The sequence below is a fragment of the Pinus tabuliformis genome, chromosome X, assembly GCF_031772625.1.
Source record: "Pinus tabuliformis cultivar Carrire ecotype Pingquan chromosome X, CPIR1, whole genome shotgun sequence".
In the NCBI taxonomy this organism is placed as follows: domain Eukaryota; kingdom Viridiplantae; phylum Streptophyta; class Pinopsida; order Pinales; family Pinaceae; genus Pinus; species Pinus tabuliformis.
The window spans coordinates 1,527,144,617-1,527,171,768 of NC_142308.1; the positions used below are offsets into that span (position 1 = coordinate 1,527,144,617).

The 27,152-nt window shown below is 38.5% G+C and overlaps 3 protein-coding genes across 3 annotated transcripts; all 3 read left to right on the forward strand.

Annotated features, from left to right (window-relative positions):
* The first annotated feature begins 3,229 nt into the window (after window positions 1-3,229).
* LOC149145861 (uncharacterized) lies at window positions 3,230-3,910 on the forward strand. Its single transcript, XM_089452585.1, has one exon. It carries the CDS (start codon window positions 3,230-3,232, stop codon window positions 3,908-3,910), a length of 681 nt encoding a protein of 226 aa, XP_089308711.1.
* Window positions 3,911-7,116: 3,206 nt separating this feature from the next.
* On the forward strand, window positions 7,117-7,950 carry LOC149145862 (uncharacterized). The gene has a single exon (XM_089452586.1). The coding sequence runs from the start codon at window positions 7,117-7,119 to the stop codon at window positions 7,948-7,950; it is 834 nt and encodes a 277-aa protein (XP_089308712.1).
* Window positions 7,951-7,998: 48 nt separating this feature from the next.
* On the forward strand, window positions 7,999-8,574 carry LOC149145863 (uncharacterized). Its single transcript, XM_089452588.1, has one exon. The coding sequence runs from the start codon at window positions 7,999-8,001 to the stop codon at window positions 8,572-8,574; it is 576 nt and encodes a 191-aa protein (XP_089308714.1).
* The last annotated feature ends 18,578 nt before the right edge of the window (window positions 8,575-27,152 follow it).

A 27,152-nucleotide genomic window follows, 5' to 3' on the forward strand; every position in this document is an offset into this window, starting at 1 on the left:
ATATATTTATAAAGGTATACTCTTCATTCGTATTCTTATTTTTTAGATCTGTCCTGACCCAATAATTATTGAGTTTTTGTTTGACAAGTTCCTATTTCCATTTGTTCCACAACGTGCAAATACCGCCTGATGCTCCAATGGAGTCCATAGCTATTCCTTCAAATTTTTTTGAGTCTTGATCAATTTTTGGACCTCTTGGTTGCTGTCATAAGAATGTCTGGTTGTTTCTGTTTTATTATGTCTTGTGCTGCGTTGATTTTGAAAGTGCAGCCCAGACCCCTGTTATCCAAAGAGACCATAATCATTATTTACTCGATTTATGGTGAGTTCCGCCCTTCTCCTTTTGCTGATTTTTTCCCCACTTCCCTTCTGTTTGCCAAGGAAGGAGTTCTTTGGCTGTTGGGTGCCGATGGTCATTTCCTTTGCTGCTGCTTTGTCTCTTATTTCTTTGTTGGATTTCCTTCCTGCTTTTTTCGGCTGATCCCACACATGGGTGTTTTCTTTGGCTTTGTTTCTAGTGAGAATTCGATCATATAATGTGGCCCATAGTTGAATGATATCTCCTAAGCCTAATTTGGAATTTAGATATTTCATTAGGGCTTTCAAACCATAGATTAATCTTCTTTTCCAAAATAATTTCATACAACTTAGCTAAAATGGGCTAATCATTATGGTTCTATATTTAGAAGGAATTCTTTCATCCCCACTTTTAAAGATAGGTATAATGAGGCTTTGTGTCCAAGGCTTAGGGGAGCCTTGCTTCACTGCCAAATTAAAGAGCTTGCGTATGTGAGGGATGAGGATATGCTCTCCTATTTTAAAATCTTAGCTTGGTAACCTTCAATGTCCTTACCTTTCCCAATTGTAAGCCACTTAACCCCAAAATCCATGTCTTTCAGGTAAAAAATTATGGTGTGAAAGAGGCTTTTCATCTTCAATTTAACTTTTTTTTAATGCTATAGTTCCAATTGAGCTTGTGATGGATATAAATTTCAAAATATTTGTATGAAGGAACTACCTCCAAGTTGGTTTTTTCATATATGAAAGTATCATATGTGATCTTCCTGGATTTAATTATCGTGACTTTCATTTTGTTAGTATTAATAGTCATACCCATCATGAAACAAAAATCTTGGAGGGTTTGTAGTTGCTTGCCAAAATCATAAGAACTTACACTCAAAAGAATAATATCATTGGCATAAAGAAGAAAAGTAATAACTTGAAAGTGAGGTCAACACAATCTTCTTCATCCAAACAATTATGCCTCTCTTGATTCTTCTGTTTTTCTAGTTGTGAATTTGATTTACCTAGGATGGTTGAGAGAAATGTTGTTATCCTCTCCACATGAATTTAATTCCGACAAGTGACAAATTGTACGCATAATAAATATTTCTGGTAATGACTTTAAGCATGGTTATTTAACTAAGACCATAACATATATTTTGTTTATATGAAACATACACTGAATTAATATTTTATGAAATAAATTGAATATGCAATAAATCAAACGTCTTTAACAACTTCAAATAAACTTATTTAAATATTTTTTTATACAAAATATCATATCTTACATAATGATACAATAACATTATAATAAAATATTAACAATCTAAATAATTTTTTTATGAAGAGATTATCGTGTCAAAGGTATATGTGGAGCTCCTTTTCTTCGGTTATATATATGATGTTATATTAAAAAAAAAGGGTTACATTACAAATTATTTTAATTAAAAAAAATTAAAAAAATATATAAGTTGTTTTTAAAGTTAAAAAATTATAAATGTACTTAAGGTAAATTTTAATTATCTTAGTTGTCATTGAACTTAAGAGAAAAAATAAATTTATATTAAACAAAATTTATATTTATATTGGTGGACACAGTTTAAACTAATACATTTTGAATTTTAAAAAAATATTAAAATTAATTAAAATATATAATAATTTTATTTACAATGTGAAAATTAAATTTATAAAAAATAAATTAAAACTAAATGTAAAATATTCTTTTTTTGTGAATTGATGTCAGAAATTTGTATTAATATAAAAGATTGTACATTGAATAGAAGCTTTGTAAGAGATAGCGACATCAGGTCAATAAAGATCATCAACATATAGAGCTTAGAGCGTCAACTTTCCCACAAACTAAAACATAAAAATTAGAATGTTGAACAGAACATAAGGTAGACATGTAAGTGAGAACCAAAAAGACCAACACCATAAGTGGGTAATGCCAAAACCCAAACAACAAATTTGTAGACGAGAGAACCATGGTTTTGATCCACCAACAAAAGAAGGGACGAAGCAGATTGTCCAAGTCATTGCCTGTAACGAACGAAAGTCACGCAATAGCTATGAAGTGAAAACTATGAGTGAGCCCTTATGAGGTGATGAGAACCAACTAGTAAGGCGGTGATAAGCAACAAAACAAAATCCATGAGCAAGCCCTTATGGTCAGAGAGACATTGAAGACCGAATTTGAAGAGACGTGATGAGAACCAACTAATAAAAGCCACTAGTGAGCCCTTATGGCATGAGAGACATTGAAGAACGACCAAGTAATGTCCCACAATACCATCATTGGATTTATTAACAAAAACATGAGGAGCAATTGATATAGATACTCCTGATATAGTATTTTCACTTGGAATAACAAGTGTGGTGGGAGAAGCGGAGAAACGATGGCGGCGCCTCTAGGTTAGGGTTTTTGGGCACTATTACAGACACAGAGCTGGAAGCGAATAGATCGAGGCTAGCGGTTTTACTCAGAAGGGGACAAGATCTGACCCTACAGATGGTCAACGAGGGGTCCATTGGGACCCCTTCTTTTAAACAAATAGTCATGCAGAAGCAGAAGCTTACAGCGCAGGAAGGAGTCAGAATTTCAGGATACGAAAGGCTCAAGCATAACAGCGGGAAAAACAAGGAGAAAAAACAAGAAGAAGTCAGAGAACCCAGCAGCAACCCACAAGTCAAAGAAAAAGGAAATGAGGGTTTGGAGAATAATGGAAAAAATGACACTATAAGACAAAAACTTACAGTTCATAATGAGAAGTAGTCAAAGGAGAAGGGGGAACATAAGGAAGGCCCCCAGGGGAAAGAAGAAACGGAATGTGAAACCAGCTCGAACCCCAGCAACCACCCAACAACAAACGGAACCTGCAAACCTAAAAAAGCAGAGACCCTTAGATTTATCATAGTAGATCCAGAGATTCAAGCTTATCGAGAGCACATGGCAGAGCATGCAGTCATTTGCAAGTTTATGGGCTTATGGCCAACTGAAAGAGCTCTATGTCAATGGATACGACAACACTGGAAACCCAAGGGCGATGTGAAACTACACTTAGGAGAAAAAGGCTTCTTCACTGTAGTTTTCACCAACCTAGAAGACAAGGACAGAATTTTTGATGGAGGCCCATATTTCTTAGCTTCAGCAGGTCTCTACATGCGGCCATGGAAACCAAATTTTGTTCCAGAAAGAGAAACTTTCACTCAGGTACCAGTATGGATCCGTCTGTTTTCTCTTCCCATATGCTATTGGGGTATATCAGCTCTGAAACAAATTGGGGATCAGCTGGGTACTTTTGTCAAGGCCTCAGAAGCGACCATACAAAGAAAATACACCTCGTGTGCAAGAATATGCGTGGAAATGGATGTATCCGGTGCTCTACATGAGGGTTTATGGCTAGAGTACAGGGATGAGGATTACTTCCAAGAAATAGACTATGAACAAATTCCTTTTCGTTGTCGAAGATGTCATGAGCATGGACATCTAATGAGGGAATGCCCTCTGAACAAACAAGAAGAAGTTATTAAAACAGAGCAAGCAGATAGAGGCAGGGATAACTTTGTAAAACCAAAGATAAGACAAAGAGCCAACCGAAGAAGAACAAACAGAATAGAAACAGAATGAGGGAACCATAGGAACACTTTTGAAATCTTAGAGTTAGACACAGACTCAGAGGATCTGAATAAAGCTCTCACCTCCAATGGAGGGCCAACAGGTAAAACTGGGCAAACCACAAAAGAAACAGAAGAAACCATTATTAGCACAGAAGTCCAAATGAAGGAACAAACAGAAGAGCCCGAGGAGGATGCAAACATGCTCACCAGCGATGGAGGAAGCGATGATTTAGAACTGGAGGAGGTTCTAGCAAAGGAAGGGATGAACCTACTAGTCATGGCAGAGAACTGGAAAGCTCGAGGCATAGAAAACGTGCCGGAAGAAGAAATCAGGAAGGTCAATGAGCTATTCATAGCAAGGCAAAAAGCAGAGTTAGAAAGGCAAAGTAGAAAGTTAGGTATAGCAAGAGGAGCTGGGAACCACCCAAAGAGTCTCCTCTGCAACTCAACAAGTTCTAAGCAAAAGAAGAAGAGAGGATGGAGAACAAGTGGTGAAGCTCTGCAGGAGCTTGGGATAATAATGATAAACTCAGGGAAGATGAAGGCTCTAAATGCCTTCCCATCTTACCAATAATTCTTCTAGTTAATCATGAAAATCATATCATGGAATGCAAGAGGGCTAAACAGCCAAGCAAAGCAGAGAGTTCTGAAAAGAAAATTTCAGAAAGAAAAACTGGATATCTTTTTCATTCAGGAAACTAAAAGCAGCAATACAAGCATGGCTAACATCAATAAGAAGCTTGGCAATCACATAAATTATATGGAAGTAGAAAGTCAGGGGCGAGAAGGAGGTTTAGTCACAATGTGGGACTCAAGAATGTTTCAAGTCCTCTCAGCAGAAGCAACCAGAGCATTTATAGCTGTGGAAGCCCAACCCACAGGTAACTCTGAATCCTTCTTATGTATAAATGTTTATGGACCGCAGAAGATAGAGGATAAAATAACCTTTTTAAGCTCTCTGTCAAGTTTGATTTCTAGGCATCCATATTCCAAATGCATTATGGGGGGTGACTTTAACATGATAACCACCCTTCTGGAGAAGAAAGGGGGAATAAGAAAACTCAGTAAGGATGCAGAATTATTCACAAATTTCATTGATAATGCTAAACTGGTGGATATCCCACCTAAGAGTGGTACTTTTACATGGAATAACAGACGAGGGGGCGATAGGCTGATTGCCTCTCGTCTGGATAGATTCATCATCTCTGAGAGCATCATTATGGATGGTATTCTAGTTGAGTCAGACATCCTTCCAAGTGGAGGATCTGACCACTGGCCAATATCTTTAATAGCAGCTATCCATGGCACCCCAAGGAATAAACCTTTCAGATTCGAAAAATTTTGGTTGGAACACCCCAACTTCCTCAATCTGGTGGAGAAATGGTGGTCTGAACCTGTGATTGGAGGGGGATCCAAAATGTTTAACCTTCAGAAGAAACTAAGGTACACTAAAGCCAAAATTAAAGAATGGAACATTACGGAGTTTGGAGATATTTTTAAGGAGAAAACCTTGATAGAAGATAAACTGGAACAGATTCACAAAGCGTGGGCTTCAGGGCACAACAGTGAGGAGTCTGTAGAGCAGGAAAGAGATCTAACTAATCAGTGGCATACACGCTGTCAGCAGGAAGAAACTCTTTGGAAGCAGAAATCCAGAATTCGGTGGCTTAAAGAGGGTGAGCAGAATACCAAATTTTTTCACAGATCTGCTCTAGATTACAGAAGTGCGAATAGAATTCTAGAACTCAAGGATGAGAATGGTGAAACTTTAAAGAATCACCAAGACATAGCGGCTTTACTAACTAGGCATTTCAGCAGTATTGCCCAGGAACCGCAAGCAAACAGAGAGAATGCCATAAAGGAGCTCATCTCGGCCATCCCCAAAACTATTACCAACGATCAGAACTCAGCTCTAAGCAGAGAAATAACCTTAGAGGAAGTGGAGGAAGCAGTCAGAAGTATGCCTAGTGATAAGGCCCCTGGACCGGATGGTTTCACCATTAATTTTTACAAAGCCTGCTGGAACCTAGTGAAACATGAGATATGGGAAGTTGTTGAGGACTCTAGGCGATCTGGTTCCATCCTCAAATCTCTCAACTCCACCTTCATAGCGCTTATCCCAAAGATGGAAGAAGCAAACTCTCCTGAGAAGTTTAGACCAATTGCTCTGTGTAATGTCATTTATAAAATCATATCGAAAGTTATAGCTAATAGACTAAAGCCAATTCTTCCTGGTCTCATATCAGAAGAGCAATCCGGGTATGTCGAAGGGAGACAGATCTTAGACAATATTCTTCTAGCTCAAGAAATTATTCACACCCTTCAAACTAGAAAATTAGCAGGGATGTTAATGCAGCTTGATCTATCGAAAGCATATGATAAAGTCAGTTGGCAATATCTAGAAGCCATTCTAAAAGCCTTCGGTTTTTGCAAGCAATGGATCAATTAGATCCTAGCCCTTATTAAGTCCTCCAGATTCTCGATCCTTGTCAATGGATCCCCCTCTGAACCCTTTTCACCCACTCGTGGAATCAGATAAGGAGACCCTCTCTCCCCCTTCCTGTTCGTAATTCTCATGGAAGGACTCAGTAGAATCATAGCCAAAGCAAAAAGAGAAGGGAAAATCAAGGGCCTTCAGCCTCTCCAATCTATTCCAGCAACAATGCACCAACAATTTTTGGATGATATGATGTTACATGGAACCCCCACAGTGAAAGAGGTTCTGGCTTTTAAGAAAATCCTTGATCTTTTCAGCAAGGCATCCGGAATGGAAATTAATTTTTCCAAATCCACGATTTTTTTCTTTCACACACATCCAGCCATTCAAAAGCACCTCTCTAATTTACTTGGATTCAGAAAAGGATGTCTACCTTCAAGATATTTGGGAGCACCTCTAACACTCAAACCCTGGAAAAAAGTGCACTGGGAGAAAATCTTGGCTAACCTGGAGAAAAGGTGCAAGCACTGGACGCACAGAGCACTTAATTTTGCAGGGAGATTAGTTCTTACAAAGGCAGTTCTGCAAGCTATCCCTCAGTACTTACTTTCCATGCTGCCGTCCCCCAAGGGCATCCTCCAACAAATTAGAACAATCCAAAGATCCTTTTTATGGAATGGTAATGGGGAGAAAAAAAATGGGTGCTTGTGGCATGGCACAAACTCTGCAAACCAAAAATTTTGGGAGGCCTAAATCTGGTGGATCCTTCAATCATCAACATGACTTGTGGTGCTAAACTCTGGTGGCGATGGATAAAAGAGCCCCATCTCCCCTGGGAAAGACATTGGAAAGAGAAATATACCCCCGCACACAATAATCAGGATCTTATTAGGCTTCAGGAGGTTCCTGAGGGATCACCCATATGGAATCTTGCCAGGAAAAATCGCAACTTGGTGCAGGAAAACAGTTTCTGGGAAATCCGGAATGGGCATTCAACTCTCTTTTGGGAAGATGCTTGGCAGCAGCTCCCAAAACTGGAAAAGCCTGAACTCGATCTTCTCAAGCAGAAATGCCAACACGAGGGTCGACACAGAGTTCATCAATACTGGAACAGGAACAGCAGGGATCCCATCTGGAGAGAATGGATAAACTTCGACTTTGACAACAACAATGGGGAAAACGACAGCACAAAGCATCTAATTGACCAACTACTCAAAAGGAAGATAAGGAATACGGAAGAAAAGGACCAGCTTAGATGGGGAATGAAGGGCAACGAAAATTTCTCACTCAAGGAAGCCAGGGAACTGATAGAAAATGCAGAGCAAAGGGAGGTCTTACCTTGGAGTCATAACGTGTGGGACGACCTGTTTTGGCCAAAAATCAAAACGTTCCTCTGGCTTTTAATGAGGAAAAAAACCTTGACATGGGAAAATCTACGCAATAAAGGCTTTCATGGGCCGTCCAGATGCCCAATGTGCCTGGTAGAGGAAGAAACAATAAATCATTTATTTAATTCCTGTTACTGGGCTTGTCATTTATGGAATTGGGCGGAGGGTATTATGCTATACTCTAACAGAAATAGGGAGTCCATTCAGGATACTATACAAAATTAGCAAAAAAATTACTCAAAAAATTCCAGAGTCAACAACATTTGGAAAGTTATGCCGGGTTTCTTAACATGGACCATATGGAAGGAGCGTAACAGGAGAATATTCCAAAATGAATACAGAAACACAGAGCATGCCATAGATACTCTTATGAGAAATATTAAACAGTTAATTCAAGTAAAAGTGAAAGTGGAAACTAATGAGAAGCCTTCGTCTAGTGACTTACGGATTTTAAAACTCTTCCAGCTGCACATCAACCAGAGCATGGCTACGTCGAGAGGCCAGCAAAGCCCGCAGTCTAAGTCCAATAGTTGGAATTACCCACCGGTTGGCTGGCTGAAGTTGAATTTTGATGGCGCGTCCAGAGGAAACCCTGGGATGGCGGGTATCAGAGGCATCATAAGAAACCATAAAGGAGACATTATTCATATTTACTGCAAAGCACTGGGAGAAGGGACAAACAATGAAATGGAGTTTGCGGCTTTAGAACATGGACTATGGATTCTAAAAGACATGCAAAATTATACAGCGGTGGTAGAAGGTGACTCGGCCCTGGTAATCTCTGTGGCAAAGAGAATCTATGGCGGAACCAAAGCAAGCAAAGCAACGAAGCAGTGGAGATTAGCATAGGTGACGGAAAACATAGCCGAGTTAATCAGCAGCATGAGAGGGTTAGTCTTCCAGGCGGTGAGACGCAAGGCGAATACGATAGCGGACCACCTAGCAAATCATGGCATTGACAACCAAAATAGGGAATGGGACAGCTGTTGGCAGCAGGTGAACTACCCAGACCTGAAAAGGAAATGCATCCAGCTGGCCAAACAAGACAAGGATAATGCCAACCGGGCTTAACCAGAAGGCGTTCGGACTCCGCTTTTTTCTATGATAAAGCACAAAGGAGTGGATACGGGTATTAAAAGTTGGTAGAAGACAAAAGGACAGGTAATTCCGGTGCGTTTATGGCAACAGAAGGGGAATAAAGGAAACAAATCTAAAATGATGTGGCGCAACGATCACCGCCGTCACCACAACAAGTTGGAGGACACTTGGCAATTTCTGATTAGAGAAGGAAGAGGCAACATTGATGTCAAAGGTTGGATACATCACTCGGAAAACACAGTTCAAGGCAGTAACAATTATGTTATTACATCCACGTCATTTCGGGAGGATCGGTTAGTCATGAGCAATATCCTCTATATCAACTATTTAACAGCGAGTAGAGGCATAGTCATGAACAGAATTTTGCAGTGCATCGTTCCAGTTCATTTACTTTCGGCTCTCAGCGCCTGTTCTCACGTTGCAAGTGTTAAGATAAGAATGGAAGGTGACGGCTTCCGCAGTGCCACTGCGAATATGGAGCTCAAGACAGCAAGGGAAATGTATGAAACCAGAACCGCGTCAAAGAACAAACGCAAATTTTCTGAACTGGAGGCCTCTGTGAAGGAAGAAGAGCGAAAGAAGTCGGAGGAGGATATAGCGCAGGAAGTTGACTGGCTTCAAGATCCTGGTACAATAACTAAACGCGTAACTCAGTTTGTGCGCACTCAGGCGGAAAGCTGGAGAGTTAAAACCCTGCTGGCGCGTGCTCTGGATGCGAAGGAAGATAGTAAGAGGCTAGCTCAGAGTGACCAGGTCATCCCTGAGGCACATATGAAAAGTCTATACGACATTTATGAAGCTTTGGATTTCAAAGTCACTGCAGTGCATGAGGTAGTAGACTCTCTGTCCAAGAAGGTGACGGTGCTCATTAAGCTCCTCAGGCAGACGCTCAGTCCAGAAGCAAGGCAAACTGGAGGACCGCAGCATGAAAAGCAGGCGGAATGCCGCAGCTATCAATCCCTGCAAGCGAGAGCGGAGAGCCATGTTCTGGAACAGGCCTTGGACACAACGAGCAGGTTCGGGAAGTCCCCTTAATATTTGTGTTCTGATGTTAATTCTCATCCATATTAACCGAATGTTCATATGTCCTAACCGGTGTTTTTTTGGTCTCCCCAAGATCTGGGGTTTTTCATTACCATAGTCTCTGCGGGTTGAATGGCTGCGGTCCTCGTTTTAATATCTTTTACTCTCAAGCGATGTTAGATAGCAGGATCAGCCACCCTGCGTGGTGTGCAGTTGATAGTTTTTTGTGGTTTTTATGGATGGAATTCATGGTGTCTGGCTTGTTTTCTTCAGGCCTTGATCTGCTATGGCAGATTTTTTGTACTATATTTTTACTCTTTTAATATAATCCTCTGACTTACACAAAAAAATTGATATAGATGCTCCTGGAAAAGACCAAGAACTTCAAAAGCATTCATCCTTGTTAATCTGAAGAGATAACTGTAAAATTTTTAGGATTATTAATAGGAGGAATACTAGTGCCTCCAAGATGGTCCGATAGGTCCCTTGAATATGAGTCTGACACCAAATAATTTTCTACCCTACTCATACGAGCATCAATATCATCAAGGCAATAATGGATATTCCTTAGAAGTTTTTTATTATCCTCCTGCCCGACAAAGAGTTTATAATTGTACACTTGTTTATCTCTTAAAACCATGTGAGGAAGAGTATCTAATTACTGATGAACCAAGAGGGAATGTAGAAAATATAATCTCCTCTTCCTGAACCTTCCTGAGTCTGGGAGCCATTGTAAGCCCTTGCCTCCAATTTCTAGATCGGAAAAGTACGGGTGTTCTTCAAACTCCTACGATTCCAATCGGCGAATTTCCCTTCGTATTTCCAGAGGGACAAATTCAAAATATGAGGAAACAAATTCCCAAGCAAAGAGTCTCTGATGTTGAGGACCAACATGGCTAGCTCGCCCTCTTCGACTTTCCTACCTTTAATGAGGCATGGTAGCTCAAGCTAGAGGATAATTCCAACCACCCAAAATAAGACCCAGTCCAACTAAAAAAAACACAGGGAGTACACACTAAATCAAGACTAACAAGGCCAAATACAAACAAGTCACCCTCCCAACACCCCAAACAGAATTTAATGTCAAAGAAAATGAAGACTTCAAAACATAGTAAGGGAATAACCTTAGTGACACTGTTAAAACCACACTCACGATGCATGATGCTTAAATTCCACATGCTTTGCCTATCTAGTAAATAGCCCTAAGAGAAAGTAACCAACAGAGGAATTGACCCAGTATATCGAAATGAAAACAAATGGAAGGAAATTGCAATTGCAGAAACCCTATTCCATGGAACAAGAAATAACCCGGACTTGTAGAAGGGGATAGAGCCTAATACCCAAAACTGATTGAACACCTTTAAGAATAATAGTGAAACCCTCACACTAGTACCAAACAAAGAAATCACTGGGATACCAACAACTTCATACCAATACGGGACAAGAAAATTAGATACCCGCTGAATCACTTACCTAGAGAGTCGAGCTGGAAATAACCACCACCGGTTCGAAGACCGACCCGCGTTTTGTGTTGTGGAGGAATAAAACAAAGAACTCTAATTGAGCGCAGTTAATAACATAACTATAACTACTGATAAGGATACCCTTATAACCCCAAAGCGTGAAATGTGACCTTGAACCATAGAACGAATACTTATCACTCCTAATCCCACATAATTTATTCCATCAACCACCTCGAAGCAACCAGGGCTACTCCCAACAACAAACATAGTAAGAGTTGTCACACATGATCCCACCTAACTCGCTACACCAAGAAACTAGAGGTACAAGGCGAGGAGGGCTCCACACCTCCATTGTGCTTCACTACAAAATTCTGCCACCCTAGTTGTGCTCCATTTAGGTATTTAAAGTGATAGGACGTAGGTTGATTAACCCATGCCCGATTATCGTTTTGTGCCATGCCATGTTTGAACATGTACAAGTGGGAGTCCATAACTCCGTTCCCCATTAATGGCCATTGAAGATTACACCCCCATCGGGGAACCACCCTCGAGAGGAGATTTGTCCTCCTTGATCAAAGCAAACAACGTCTAGAGTTCTTCAACCCAATTTATAGGGGGCACGGTTCATCAAGATTGAGGTCCTTGATTCGACAACCCACATTGGCCAATGAATCTGCAACCCTATTCCCTGCCATCTTCGTATGCTACACAATCACATATTCAAATTTACCGAGCAAGACGATAATATAGTTAACCATAAAACTAGTTTAGACATTTTAGTTTTGAATTTATGAAAAGTAAAGAGAGATTAAATATTTATAAATATTTTCTTATATATTACACACAAAAAAACCTTCATAAATTTAATTATTTTAACCTTTGATAAATTCAAAATTAAAATAAATATAAATCCATATAGAGTAAAATTTTTTCGAGTTTCCTTTAGTGCGACTTTTTGGAAGCTTTTCTGGTTGTTTTTCCCGGTCTAATTTCTCTAAAATCCGGCAAGAATTTATTGAAATCACAAGTTTGACGGCTAACTGCTGCATAATCCAAGTGCGCATAATCCAAGTGCCCTAGGGGTTTTTCAAGGTGCTGAATCCATAGATATAGTCAAAAAACTGATTTAAATAACACAATTCAAGATTTCACCTCAAATTTTTCTGCCCAATTCGACACTGGAAAGTCCAAAAAGTCGCACTAAAGACAACTCCAAATTTTGTTTAAAATATAGGAAAATAAAATATTAAAAAACCACTATATTTTCTAATATTTAAAATCAAAAAAATATTATTAATCAATTGTAATATTTGTTTTTTAATAAAATTTAGTTTTTTCCCAAAAAATTAATATTAAATGTTCTTCTAAATTTAATATTAATATCGGCTTAAGTATAATATAATTTATTTTTATTTTTTTTAATGGAAAATATATACTTTATTTAATTTATGAAAAGTAGGGAGAGATTTAATTTTTATAAATATTCTCATATATTACACAAAATAAATCTCTTTTTTGAGAAGATTTTTCGGCATAAATCACATTCGAATGCATTTGTTGACGTGTCACGAAACGTTTGATAAATTCAAAATTAAAATAAATATAAATCGATATAGAGTAAAATTTTGTTTAAAATATAAGAAAAGAAAATATAAAAATCTACTCTATTTTCTAATATTTAAAATCAAAAAAATATTATTAATCAATTGTAATATTTTTTCCCAAAAATTTAATATTAAATTTTCTTCTAAAAATTTTTAATATTAAAATTTATTTTAAATTTAATATTAATATTGGCTTAAGTATAGTATAGTTTATTTTTATTTTTTTTAATAGAAAATATATATTGAACTTTTATATTTTTGCTCCTCGCCCCAATTTCCTAGGGATTTGAGAATATTCCAATTCTAATAAGCTCCTCCATGATAAGTTCCTCATTATTATTTATACCATTCATTTATATATAAGCAAATTTATTTAGCAAAATGGTCCATTACTTTTAATAAATTAAAAAAATTAATTGGTGCCAAAGTGGCTCCCCGCCCACCAATTTTCTAGGGATATGATATTATTCCCATTCTAATAAGGTCCTCCATGATAAGTTACTCATTATTATTTATAACATTAATTTATATATAAGCAAATTTTATTTAGCAAAATGGTCCATTTTACAACAAGATGTGTAACTGTTTTTTTTTCTCAAGTTAAAGTTGACCCATAACCTTTTTATACATGGTTAATCAGGTAAATATGTGCATTGGTAAGACATTTTTCGTGTTGCAATAGTTTGTTTTGTTATATTTATGAAGCCTTCGCCTATATCAACAACATTAATATTTTTTATGTGGTTGTACTAGTTAAATATTTCATATGAATTTTATTAATGTTTATGTATTATTATTGAATTTAAAAACATTATTATCTTAACTAATATTTTTAAATGTTACAATATAAGGTTTATTTTATTCATCAAATACAAATTTACAAGTTAAAGTATAATAGTTCTAGAAGTAGTTAGCGAGTTTAATTATCCCTCCACTCTGGTTCTATTCTATGGAGACAAGTTAGTTTGTGTGACAAATATTTGAACATGTTGAAAATCTTGACAAGTAATTCCTATAAACTTGAAGGGATGCAATCCTAGGTCTTGTCCATAATATTCCTCTCAAATTACTCATTCATTGATATATATATATATATATATATATATATATATATATATATATTTTAAACCATTTCAATTTATATTAATTGAATTATAAAATGTCATTTTTTTAGATAACATATTAATGGAAGTTTTTTTACAATAACTAAATAGAAATGAAAATGGTAAAAACACTCTTAATTGGGTGGTCAAGGGACATTATGCAAGAACTACCACCTAGGGAAATAATTATGTGTGACGTGGCTTCTCGGTGTTAACTCATGTGGCAAGGTGATCCGAGTGTGGATTTAATGCAGTGTGGGAAGTGGTTTTCCAAATCTTCGCAGGCTAGAATGTAGTTTATGGTGTTTGTACACAACTCTGTGAAGGATGCGATGGCCTTCGTGCCAAATCCATCATTCTCAAATATCCATTCCAATGTTACCATTATTCCTAGCCGGATTCATGGCAGGCTGCGACTATTTCTACTTTGGAACTAGACATTTCAATGGCTCTTCCTATCTACTTGATTTTTTTCTTTTATCGGCATCTCTGGTTTCTTCTCGGAGAGGTGTCTCTCTTCATCATCTCTAGTTTCTTTGAAGGAGCGAGGTTCTTCTATGAGTATGGTGCTTTTTTCTCTTTATTTATAGCTTGTCCCTCCTTGTCCCTTCATATGCAGTGCCCCATTTCTCTTTTGGTCATTTGCTTTTGGTGTTAGTGAGTCTTTCGTCAAGGATTGAGAGTGCGCTCGTGTTTGCAAGGATGGAAGCTGTGGTCTAAGGGCCAAAAAATTCCAAGGCGCCACTTCATGTGAAAGCCTCAACATGGGCTTTTGTTGAGCAAATCCTTCACATGGTGCATGAGGAGTTGAGAAGCTTGAAGCATAAGTGGAAATTTATTGGGATTGTACCTTGGACTCTGAGGTCTTATTATATATCACATACCAAGTTTCTGACCTGGAACATATATGGGGAAGATAGTCTTAGTAGATATCACATACTAGGTTTCTGACCTGGACCATATTTGGGGAAGACAAAATAGTATATTCTGACCATAGATCTCTACTAAAAAATCAAACTGTTAATAAGAAAAGTCATTATGAAAAATCATGAGACAAAGCAATAAATTCTTCAGATGTTGGTCAAGGTGGTCCTAAACCAAAAGGAAATGAGGCTCTACCTCAAGAACATTTAAGAGAAGCTTCCTTCAAGCCTTGGTCCTAGTGGAGGCAACAAAGAGACACTGAGTCCCATAAAGGTGGATGCCTTAGGTTCTCCACAGCTTTCATGCTTTTCAATCTCACAAGTTTCCTCTTTAGCTAGGCTCATTGTTTTCATTAAATTGTCTAGCATATTCATCAAGCCTCATTAAGATATGCCTAAGCCAATTTTTCTAGCTTGTCAAACTTTGTGTCAATGCATGGCTTATGGCTTGTCACAAGACTTGGTTTATGATTGATTTGTCTGGTTTCTCAAGTGGTAGGGCACTGATAGGAAAGGATTGAACTTTATATTTTTGCTAATATAATATAAATTTCATCTTGCAAGAAAGTGGCCCAAAACACATAAATACAATATATAACATTAAGTAATACTATTTTTTAGAGAAATAAATTCCCCCCACCTTGCACATATTAAGTGTTTTAGAGTGAGGAAATTGGTACCTTGCCAATGCTTTGAAGGTTCTCTTATCTTCTTCATTTTTTTTCGAGAAAGGAGAATGTATTAGTCAACAACCTTAATATTGGGACTATTAACCCCACATGCAATTGGATCTAGCGACCTGCCTGAGCATTGTGTCTTAGTGGAAAAGATCGAACCATGACAAGCTATCACTTAGGGATAAGTATTACAATATCCTAGTTTTTTTTTAACTAAAATGGTTATGATTTTATTTATTTTGAAAAACCTTGGGTCTATGCCTAAGCGGCTCCTATTACATTGCAAATTTCTAACTGTTGCTAGTTAAAATCTACTTGATTTTCATGGCATTTGTACAGAGCTTGCACTATTTACAATTAGCAGTCCTTTCATCAGAGAGCTGTCTTTGTTTGCCAGCTGGTCTGCTTTGCTGTTTGACTTTCTGAGAATATGATAAAACTTACATGTGTCAAAGTCTAGGAGAACTCTCTTCAATCTATCCAGTGTTTTGTTGAGGCTGGCATTGCTAAACAGATTTCCCAGTTTTAGACTTTTTATTATTAGCTCTGAATCTCCAAAAACTTGGAGGTCTTTGACACCTTTGTCTCTTGTAATGTGGCAAGCTTTGAGAAGCCCAAGAATCTCTGCTTGATTGTTAGATTTCTGGCCTAATCCCCAGCTGAAACAATCTTTTGAAGCCCCGTCCGTAGAGTAGATGACCCCCCCAGCACCTACGGCTCCGGGGTTGCCTTTAGACGCTCCATCGAAGAAAATTGTGGTTAAGTTTTGTGACCGCCACCATAATTGGAATTTGTCATCTTCATCTCTTATGCGCCATTCCTGATTTGCCTTCTGTGGGGAGAGGAGCTGCTTATGCGGGCAAGGCTCTAGCGGACCGAGCCATCTTTTTTCTTCAAGCAATAACAATGGGTCTTCTTTGGAATACTGCTGTTGGGCTGCTTCCAGTAGAAAGGATTTAGCTTTTGCTGCGACTTGCAGTGGAGTGTGCCTCATCTCTCTGAAAATCTGCTGATTTCGAGCTAGCCAAAGCTGCCAACAAACATATTTTGGGATAACTGTCCATATTTTTTTCCAGAATGATTTGGAAGGGATGCACTGGGGATATAAACGGCTCCAAGTGGCATAGAGATCTGCAATAGAGATTTGTAAAGGCAGTATAATCTAAAAATCATGTAAAACAATTCCCCATACCTCTTTTGCAAAATTGCACTCCAAGAAAAGGTGCTGGGCTATTTCGAAGTTGCTGCTGCATAATACACATCTGTGTGGCCCTACTATATTCCTTTTTTCCAGATTATCGCCAGTTAGGAGTTTGTTATGAGCCAGGGTCCAGAAAAGGAAATTCACTTTTGGGAGGGCTAGGGGTTCCCAAACATTCTTCCAAAAAGCCGGGGTTTGACTGCTATTTCTTGAAGCCTGCAATGCTATATATCCTATTGATGTAGTGTAGACTCCGGAATGACCCCATCCCCATTTGTCTTTCATGGTTCTGTTGACAGGCGCTGCTTCCTCCAGCAGATCTTCGAGCAAACTTTGTTGGTGAGTTAACCGCTCTAGTACTCCATGAAAATCCCATCCTGCCCAGTCTCCACGATGATCCCAATTTGATAGCTCGTATATGGTCTTGACTCCTGCTTGATTCAGCCAGTCCCTGAGATTAGCTATGTCCTCATTATTCTGCAGGGGTTCTTTCCCCATAATACTGTCCAGCCACAGATGGGTGCGTTTGCCATTACCAGGGATCCTGTAGACCTGTTTGTTGAAGAACTTACTACTCCTGCAACATAGTTTCCACACCTGCGTGCTGTTGACTACATTTTCATTCTGAAGATTCTTGAGGGATTTGTTGGGTCTGTACTTAGTGCTCAGCACTACACTAACTGGATGGGTGGGCTCATGTATCAGCTTCCATAAGATCTTTCCTCCCAGCCCTAAATTTACGAGAGCTGGATATCTGATTTGCAGCCCTCCATCTGCCTTAATTTTTTTTACCACGTCCCAGTTCACTAGATGCATTTTATTTTCGTTTCCCTTTCCTTCCCGTCACAATAAATCTCTAAGCAGTTTGGATATTTTCTCCGCCACATTTCTTGGTGCTAGGAGAAATGCTGCCTGGTAGATTGGAAGTGCCGACAGCATGGATTTTATTAAAATTACCTTGCCTCCCTTCGTCAGCCAATAACCTCCCCACGCTGCAATTTTTGTTTTGATTTTCAAGATTATTTCACTCCAGAGCAATCTTTTATTTGCTCGCAATATAATGGGGAGGCCCAGATACTTGAATCTCTCCCAGATTGCTTGTCCTTTGAAACTGAGGAGAGTGGTTATGCCAGAGAGCTCCCTCTGATCTATGTTCTAGCTATAAACTTCATTTTTGTTCTCATTTATTAATTCCCCAGAGGCTCTGCAATAATGGTTGAGGACTGAATTTATGGCATTGGCAATTCTGATGGAGGCTCCGCTTAGAAGAAGGGAATCATCCGCGAATAAGGCGTGGTTTAGGGCTTCAGCTCCGTGGTAAGGCTTGAGACCCGAGATATTGCCGTTTATTTTTTCTGCAGTGAGTTTGCGGCTGAGAGTTTCCGCCATTATGATGTACATGAATGGGGAGAGGGGGCATCCCTACCTGATGCCCCTCTGGCTTTGGAAGAAATTCGTGGGGCGACCGTTGACTAAAGGGGCGATCCATGGTTTATCTATGCAGGCTTTGATGAGGTTGATGAAATGGGGCGAAAAGCCAAATGAGAGCAGGACATTGCAGAGGAAAGAGCAATCCACTCTGTCGAAGGCATTTGCCATGTCTAATTTGATCAGCATGCCTTTTTCATTCCGCTGTTTGCTAGAATGAATGATCTCCTGTACCTGGATTACGTTATCTAGAATATGCCTGCCTTCAACGAAACCGCCTTGAGGAGGAGAGATCAGTATTTTTAACAACGACTTAATCCTGTTTGCTATCAGTTTTTCCAGAATTTTATATGAAGCATTGCACAACGAAATTGGCCTGAACCTTGCGAATGTCTCCGGATTGGTGTCTTTGGGAATTAGAGCGAGGTAAGTGGAGTTAGTTCCTCCGCCTACCTTGGATTTTTTCATGAACCAGCCTATCATTTTGCAGAGATCAGCTCTAATAATATGCCAACAAGACTTGTAGAAATGGATTGTAAATCCATCAGGCTCGGGAGCCTTATCTGCGTCCATGGACTAGATGACTTTTATAATTTCCTCCTCCGTGGTTGGCCTGCAGAGAGTTGCATTTTCTTCAGGGCTAATAAGGGTGGGGATGTTAGCAATGAAATCAGCGACATCCTCATTATTTCTGTGGGTTTCTTCTCTGTAGATATTCCTATAGTGGGTTTCTGCGGCAGCTTTGACCTGATTAAAACCTTTGCGAACAATACCCTTTGATGTTTTAATTTCTGCTATGTGGTTCCTAGTCAATCTCGCTCTGTATTGTCAGTGGAAGAAGGAGGTGTTTCGGTCTCCAGCCTTCAACCACAAACTTCTATATTTTAATCGCCAATATTCTTCTTCCTTTCTGAAAGTTTGGTGAGCAGAACGTTGGGCTCTTGTTACTTTTTCCAGCAACTCAGCTGTGATGTCTTTGTTTTCCATCTCTGTTTGCAGAGTCTGCAATGCATGAACTGACTCCTTTCTTTGCTCAGTAGGAGAGGGTCCTAATCTCTTTATCCATTTCTTCAGCGCCTGCTTAGTTGCTTTTAGTTTTTGCTCCCAGACATAGCTTGGGGATCCCGTGAAATTTTTGGCCAAGCTGCCTTCACTGTCTCTATATAGCCTTCCTTCTCGATCCATAGGGGGCTGAATCGGAATGGAATAGGCCCCAGATCTTCTTCATCTTCCAGGAGAAGCTGAATAGGCTTATGATCAGAAGCTAGTTTGGGCAGGATTTTAGTGATGATTATCTTTTTGTTCATCATTATGGAGCTTTGTACCATGAATCTGTATAACCGGGCTAAGATGTGATCAGTTCCCACTCTATTATTGGACCAGGTGTAAATGCCTCTGATGGGATTGAAGTCTAGTAAGTCCCAGCGCTGAAAGAGTTCCTCCACCTCATCTAGCATGGGGTCTCTGTTGCTTGTCCCTCCCCTCTTTTCTTTTGTTTTCATGATGATGTTGAGGTCCCCTACTATGATAATGTTGCTGGGGGATGTCTGCTCTAGAAAGGCTGAAAGGGAGTTCCAACATTCTCTCTTTTCATAATAAGTAACTGGGACATAAAGATTGAAAAGGGAAATAAACAACTTACTTGTTTTGTGCGTCAATTCCGTGTGTATCCAGTGCTGTGTTTCCTTGTGATTTTTCAGATGAAAAAGGTCATCGTTCCAGAGTGTTGCCAGTCCTCCAGAAGTACCCCTTGAGCTGACAACTTTGCCTGCTCTTTTATTCCACTTTGAGCTGCTTATCTCTAGAAGGGTTTGGTCTTCTATTTTGGTCTCTTGGAGCATGAGGATATTTGAGGGCTCTGCTTTCATAAGATCCTTGATTGCTTCTATTTTGGAGGGGTTCCCCAGTCCTCTACAGTTCCAAGAGACGAGATTCATTATTTACTTGAGGGGGTATTGAGCCCTCCCTTGGAGGGCCTTGGTCTGATGTTTCGCCCAATAGTCATTTCTATGGTTGCTTGGCTTCCTTGTGTTTTGAGTCTTTCTGCCTCCTCCTCCCTTTTTTCTTTGCGGGATTTCCTTCCAGCTTTTTTCGTCTGTCGCTCATAGGTTTCATCCTCCGAGGAACCAGAGCTTTCAACTGGTTTTTTTCTTGCTATCTCTACATATGAGGGATTGGTGGGGCTGCTTGGTTGGCCTCGATTTGGATTGCTTCCCCTTCCTCCTTGTTTGAAGGTGGAATGTCCACCTGTTCCTCATTCTCCTGGGGGTGGGGTAGCTTGATTGTTCTGAGCCCCTTCTGTCCCTTTTTGATTTAGTTCCTTTTCCTGGTTGGCTTTGCTGCTGCTAGGGCCTCCGTCCGTGTTACCTTTTCCTGTTCCTTTTCTTGAGGTTGTGTTCTTCTGAACTAGGGTCCATTGTTCCCCATTCTGTTTGTCTGCTTTCTCCTCTGCTCTCTTTTTATAGTTCTTTGCGAAGTGACCGTGTCCGTGGCAATGTCTGCATTTAAAGGGTAATTGTTTGTAGTCCAACTCCTAGACATGCGTCCACCCAGCTACAGTGAGTTTGATAGCTTCTGGTAACCCCTCCTCTAAGTCCACTTCTACGCAGATGCGGGCACATGAGTACTGGTCTTTTCTCGCTGCCTGATCTATATATTTTCCCAGAGCGTTACCTATGATCTGTAGTGATTTTTGGTTCCAGCAGTGCAGAGGCAAATGTGGGAGCCTAACCCAAACCGGGACGGCAGAGGGGATGTCCTGGGTGGGATCGAAATCAGGGGACCATTTGTTCAAGTAAAGGCCCTGGGGCCCCATGAAATACGGTCCATTTCTAAAGATTAATCCTCTATCATCTGGGTTTTCAAAGACAAACACAAAGAAACCCTTGCCTACGAAATAGCTTTTGACTCCTTCTTTGATCAGGAGCTTCCAGTTCCTTTGGGTCCATTCATCTATCGACTTGGGAGATGGCCAGAGGCCAGTGAACTAGCCTATAAGGCCCCTCTCCACGAGGTTCAACGCAGCTTTGCAAGTTTCTTCTTCTGGTAGGGCTACTGATGGAATCGTATCCAGCTTTTTTACAAACTTCTGTTGTGCAGCTGAGGGGGGGCGCTTGGGACCTGCTGCGATCATTGATCAGAAGGCTAGCACCTCCAGAGGCGGTGAAGGAGGGGGATCAGGGTCCCCGCTGGGCTCCATTGGTGAGGCAGAGCGAACTGAGGGACGCAGGGAGCTGGGGTGAGCTGCAGCAGGCGGCTGGTGCAGAGCAGGCGCGCGTGCGATAACCTACAATATCCTAGTTTTGACCATAAGTATTAAACGTAATTTATGTATATGTTGTAAATATTTTTTTTAATATTATAGTTTACTTCATGACATGAGGTAAAATTTCCATGGATAGTTTGAGAGACACATACACAATATTATTTTGAACTTTAATAAAAGGTTCTAAGGCCGATTGAGGGAGAGAACCTAAGGGGCTATGAGTGCACCAAAGGGGAAATGTAAGGAGTTCTAGGGGGATCAATTTATGCACTATGGTTTTTTTCTATATCCTATTTACAATTCCTTCCATGTGATTGTCCTATTTACACTTTTATTGGTGGTTATACTAGTTAAATTAAAATCCCAGTGAAATGATTTAATTAATTTTTGGAATTATCTCCCACGTTTGATCTTACCCTCTATTTTGAAGCAATAAGCACCTCCTACCATCAAGGATCCATGAAAGAAGTGGATGGAAGGTCCTCACTCTCACCCATTCATTCATGCAAGTTACAAATGAAGATAGTAGGGATTGGAAAAGAGAGAGTTCTTGAAGGAAAAAAATATTTTTAATGAATAAAACTAGCCCAATTCTTGTACAATCCATGGAGGGATTGTTATGTAATATTAAGCACCTTATATGAGTAGGAAAGATACTATTGAATCCTTATAGATTGCTACCATGTTTGATAGCTATCCAAGAGTCAAATTTTGATGTTAAAGGAGAATAATGTCATTGAAGGATCAATCTAAAAGAAGATGGCGATAGAACCCTTACTACACATACTAAAGAGCACATAGATGAGAAGCATTGATGAGGGATTGGAGTGCAGAGAGTGGAGTGCTTTTCTATGTTGTATGGGGTAGTAGATTGAATGCCTAAGCTAGTCTACTTTAAGTTTCCCTTCTTTACCTTAATGTTCTCATAGCTCGACAAAAGTATAAGATCCTTAAATTTTTTACATAAAGTTAGATGGAAAATAGTAATAGTACACACCTAATCAATTGCCATAAAGCTTCCTTGGTAAAAAGATAAGTGTATCTCTTCTCTTTCTTTAATTGTGATTTCATTCATTTATATTATAAAGGATAAATTTCAATTATTAATTATGAGAATATGCTATGAAAATCCAAGGTTGATGATGGGTAAATAGGTTTTTCTTTGTAATTAATTAGCATAGATCCATTTTAAACTTGGATCTATTAAGCACCAAGAGGGATCAAATTTTATAAGGTGGAAACCTCTTTTAGAGTGCAAACTTGAAAAAAAAATTTCACCTCGAGAGCTTTGATTCCTCTTTACACTTTATAGATCTGGGTTTAAGATGGATTTATGTTGGTTATATATATATGTGTTTGTGCGCACAAGTGTCATGTGTCAACTACTTGTAAAAATAATTTCACGTCTCCTTGATTTTGAGTAACACACCAATAAAATGTTTTGTATTTTTAATTGTTTTATATAATATATATACATTTATTCAACATGACATTGAAATATTTTATTTATGGTCCATGTTGTTCCTATTGAAATGTTTTTTTGATATTAGTATATTTTTAAAGAGACCTCTCCCTCTATTAGGAATTAGAAATCATCTCTTTCTCTCTTCTATTAGGAATTAGAAAGCATCTCTCTCCCTCTCTTTATGCCAGAGGGGGAGAGAGAGATGCTTTCTAATTCCTAATAGAAGGAGAGATAGAGAGAGATGATTTCTAATTCCTAATAGAAGAAGAGGTAGAGAGAGATGCTTTCTAATTCCTAATAGAAGGAGAGGTTTATTTAAAAATATACGAATATCAAAAAAATATTTTAATAGGAACAACATGGACCACAAATAAAGTATTCCAAGGCCCATGTTGAGTAAAATATTTCAATATCAACTATGTATATATATTAAATAAAACAATTAAAAAAAATTCTTATGATTAAAACATTTTATTGGTGTGTTACACAAAATCAAAGATCATGGAATTCCTTTTACAAGTAGTTGACACATGGGACTATATATATATATATATATATAGAGAGAGAGAGAGAGAGAGAGAGAGACTTTCTAATTCCCAATAGAGGGATAGGTCTATTTAAAAATATACTAATATCAAAAATACATTTTAATAGGAGCAACATGAACCATAAATAAATCCATGTTTTATATAATATATATACACAGTTGATATTGAAATATTTATGTATGGTCCATGTTGTTCCTATTAAAATGGTTTTTTGATAATAGTATATTTTTAAGTAGACACCTTTCTCTATTGGGAATTAGAATGCATATATATGTGTGTGTGTTGTGTGTGTGTGAACTACTTTTAAAAGAATTCCACGTCTCCTTTATTTTGAGTAATACACCAATAAAATGTTTTAATTATAAGAGTGTTTTTATTTTTATCTTTAATTGTAATATAAAATATATATACAAAGTTGATATTGAAATATTTTAGTCAAAATGAGCATTGAAATATTTTATTTATAGTTTGTATTATTCCTATTAAAATGTTTCCTTTATTTTAGTATATTTTTAAATAGAGCTTTCCCTCTTTTGAGAATTAGAAAGCACACACACACACACACACACACACACACACACACACACACACACACACACATATATATATATATATAGAGAGAGAGAGAGAGAGATGCTTTCTAATTCCTAGTAGAAGGAGAGTTCTATTTGAAAATATACTAATATCAAAAAAACATTTTAATAGGAATAACATGGACCATAAATGAAATATTTCAATGATTGTGTTGAGTAAATATTTCTCTCTCTCTCTCTCTCTAATATATGATGATGATGATGATGATGATGATAGTGGTTACCGTCCACTGAGACCAAATTGGTCTATCAGACCTATAATTTTTTAGTTTTTAATTGTCTGGCTTCTTGTCTTTCTTGGCGAGATTGATGCTGTAGCTTTCTTTTTCTTCTCTACGGTTTGCCAACTTCCTTTGTCTTGCATCTCTTTCATCTCTTCTGGTTCTTGGGACATTGGTGTCTTAGCTTCGCGATCTATTGTGTTCGTCCTTTTGAAGATAGTCGGAGAAGAAGTTTGGTCTAGGAAATCTGCTTTGCTATTAAATGAAGATTTATTTTGTGCAGTATTCGAATCCTTATAACTGTTGATGCTTGAGGGGTTGTCAAGTTCACTTTTTTGTTGTTGGGCAGGGCTTTCTCCTTGCTTGTCTTGAGAGTTGTTTCTTTCTTGCCCGATTTCTTGTGATTCAGAGTTTTCTCTAGAGTATTCTTCTTTGATGACAGTGTAGTGTTCTTTTGTGCTCCTTCCCACCATGTAGATCTGTGGTGGTTTTTTCTAGCAGAATTTTTCTGGGAGGCTTTTGGGCAATTTTTGGCTAGATGGCCTATCTCAAAGCAGGATCGACATTAGAAGAGGACACTTTCATAATCGAGCTTCTAGTTCCACACATAGTCTTTACTTGTTAGGTTTATTTCCGCTGGGAATCCGGCGTTGAAGTCCATTTCTACACAAATGCGTGCATAGGTGGTTTTGGCATATTCCTCTATTTTTGGGCACCTGCAGTAAAATTTCCCAATTGCATTTCCAATGGCTTTTAGCGAGGAGAGATTCCAAAGATGCAAGGGTAGGCTTGACAATCTCACCCAAACTAGTGCTGAGGTTATGACTGCTATTGAGGGATCAAATGATGGGTTCCATGGCTTCATGAATAGGCCTGAGTTTTCCCAAAACCAAGGGTCAGAATCTAGAATACAGTGTCTGTTTTCAGGATTTTCAAAATCTACTATAAAGAAACCCCTAGCACAGGGGTAGATATTAATTTCATCAGAAATGACAGGCTTCCATACCTCTGAGATCCAATTGTGGAGAGCTATTAGCCGCGGCCAAAAACCATTGAACCGACAGATTAGGGCACTTTCAGAAAACTTCAAAGCCTCATCGAGTGAGGCTTGGACCACTTGGACAGTGGGAGCTGGGGCTTCACTGATGATATGGGCAGGAGCTTGCCCTCCAGAAGCGGACAGAACTGAGCCAGAAACTATTTTCGTGAAGCTAGGAGCCATATTTTACTTCCGTAGAACCCTAGCCGCAGATAAGGCAGTCGCACCCTAGCCCCCTCAACTCCCTTCACAACAGAGAAGAGATCTGGATTGTGAAACCGGAAGAAATTATTAACTCTTATTAGATCGCCTCAACTCGCTGGAGATCCGCAAAAAAAAAAAAAAAAAAAAAAAAAAAAAAAAAAAAAAAAAATACTAGTCCGAGGCAGCACGGCTGCGGCCCTAGAACCTAGCCGCAGAGAAAAGAGATCTACGAAAATACTATACATCCATGGGATCTATGGAAGAGATCTAGAATGTTGAAAAACCGGAAGAAATCTGCGAGAAACTAGAAGAGATCTGCGAGAGATCTGCAAGAAATCTGCAAGCGATATACGAGAAACCGGAAGAGATCCGCTTCAACAACCGATTCAAATACAGTAGCAATTACTTCGCTTTTGCGGAAGAGATCTCGGAAGAGATCTGCGAGAAACCTGATCAAAACTGAAGATGTTCATGGTCTCCACTTTATAGATACAGATTCCTGCCTATTGAATCACGGGTAAGAGGACCGAAAGACTTGTAAAATCTGATGGCATGAGTGCTAGATTACAGACTCGTCGGACGGGAATTAAAGCCCACGAGATAGGCAGATACACACTTAGATAGATATGCAGGATAGCTCTATATATATATATATATATATATATATATATATATATATATATAGACATATACATATGAAAAGACTTTTATTTGTAATTAACTAGCATAGATCCATCTTAAACGCTATCAAGTGCAATGAGCGATCAAATATTGTAAGGTGAAAATCTCTTTTAGAGTACAAAACTACTTTGCACCTCTAGAGCTTTGATTACTCTGGATGCTTGATAAATCCAGGTTTAATGGATTTACACTATATATATATATATATGTGTGTGTGTGTGTGTCATTTGTAAACTACTTGTAAAAATAATTATGAGTCTCCTTGTTCAGTAACACACCATAAATTGTTTTAATCATAGGAATGTTTTTTTATTTTATTTTTATTTGTTTATTTTATATAATAAATATACATAGTTGATATTGAAATATTTTTCTTTATGGTCTATCTTCTTCCTATTAAAATAGTGTATTTTTAAATAGAAGTCTCCCTCTATTGGTAATTAGAATCTCTCTCTCTCTCTCTCTCTCTCTCTCTCTCTCTCTCTCTCTATATATATATATATATATATATATATATATATATATATATATATATATGTTAACTACTTGTCATTGGTTTGAGTAACACACCAATATAAAAGGCCTCTCCCTCTATTGGGAATTAGAAAGAGCCTCTCTCTCTCTAGAGAGAGAGAGAGCTATGTGTCAACTAACTACTTGTAAAAAGAGAAAGCGTCTCTCTCTAGAGAGAGAGAGCCATGTGCCAACTAACTACTTGTAAAAAGAATTCCAAGTCTTCTTGATTTTAGTAACACACCAATAAAGCACACCCCTCTCTCCCCATCTCTCTTTCTCTCTCTCTCTCTATATATATAGACACACACACACAAATTGAATTTTTTGTTATTAATACTTTTTTAAAATGCTACATGTCAACTTCATATTAGGCAT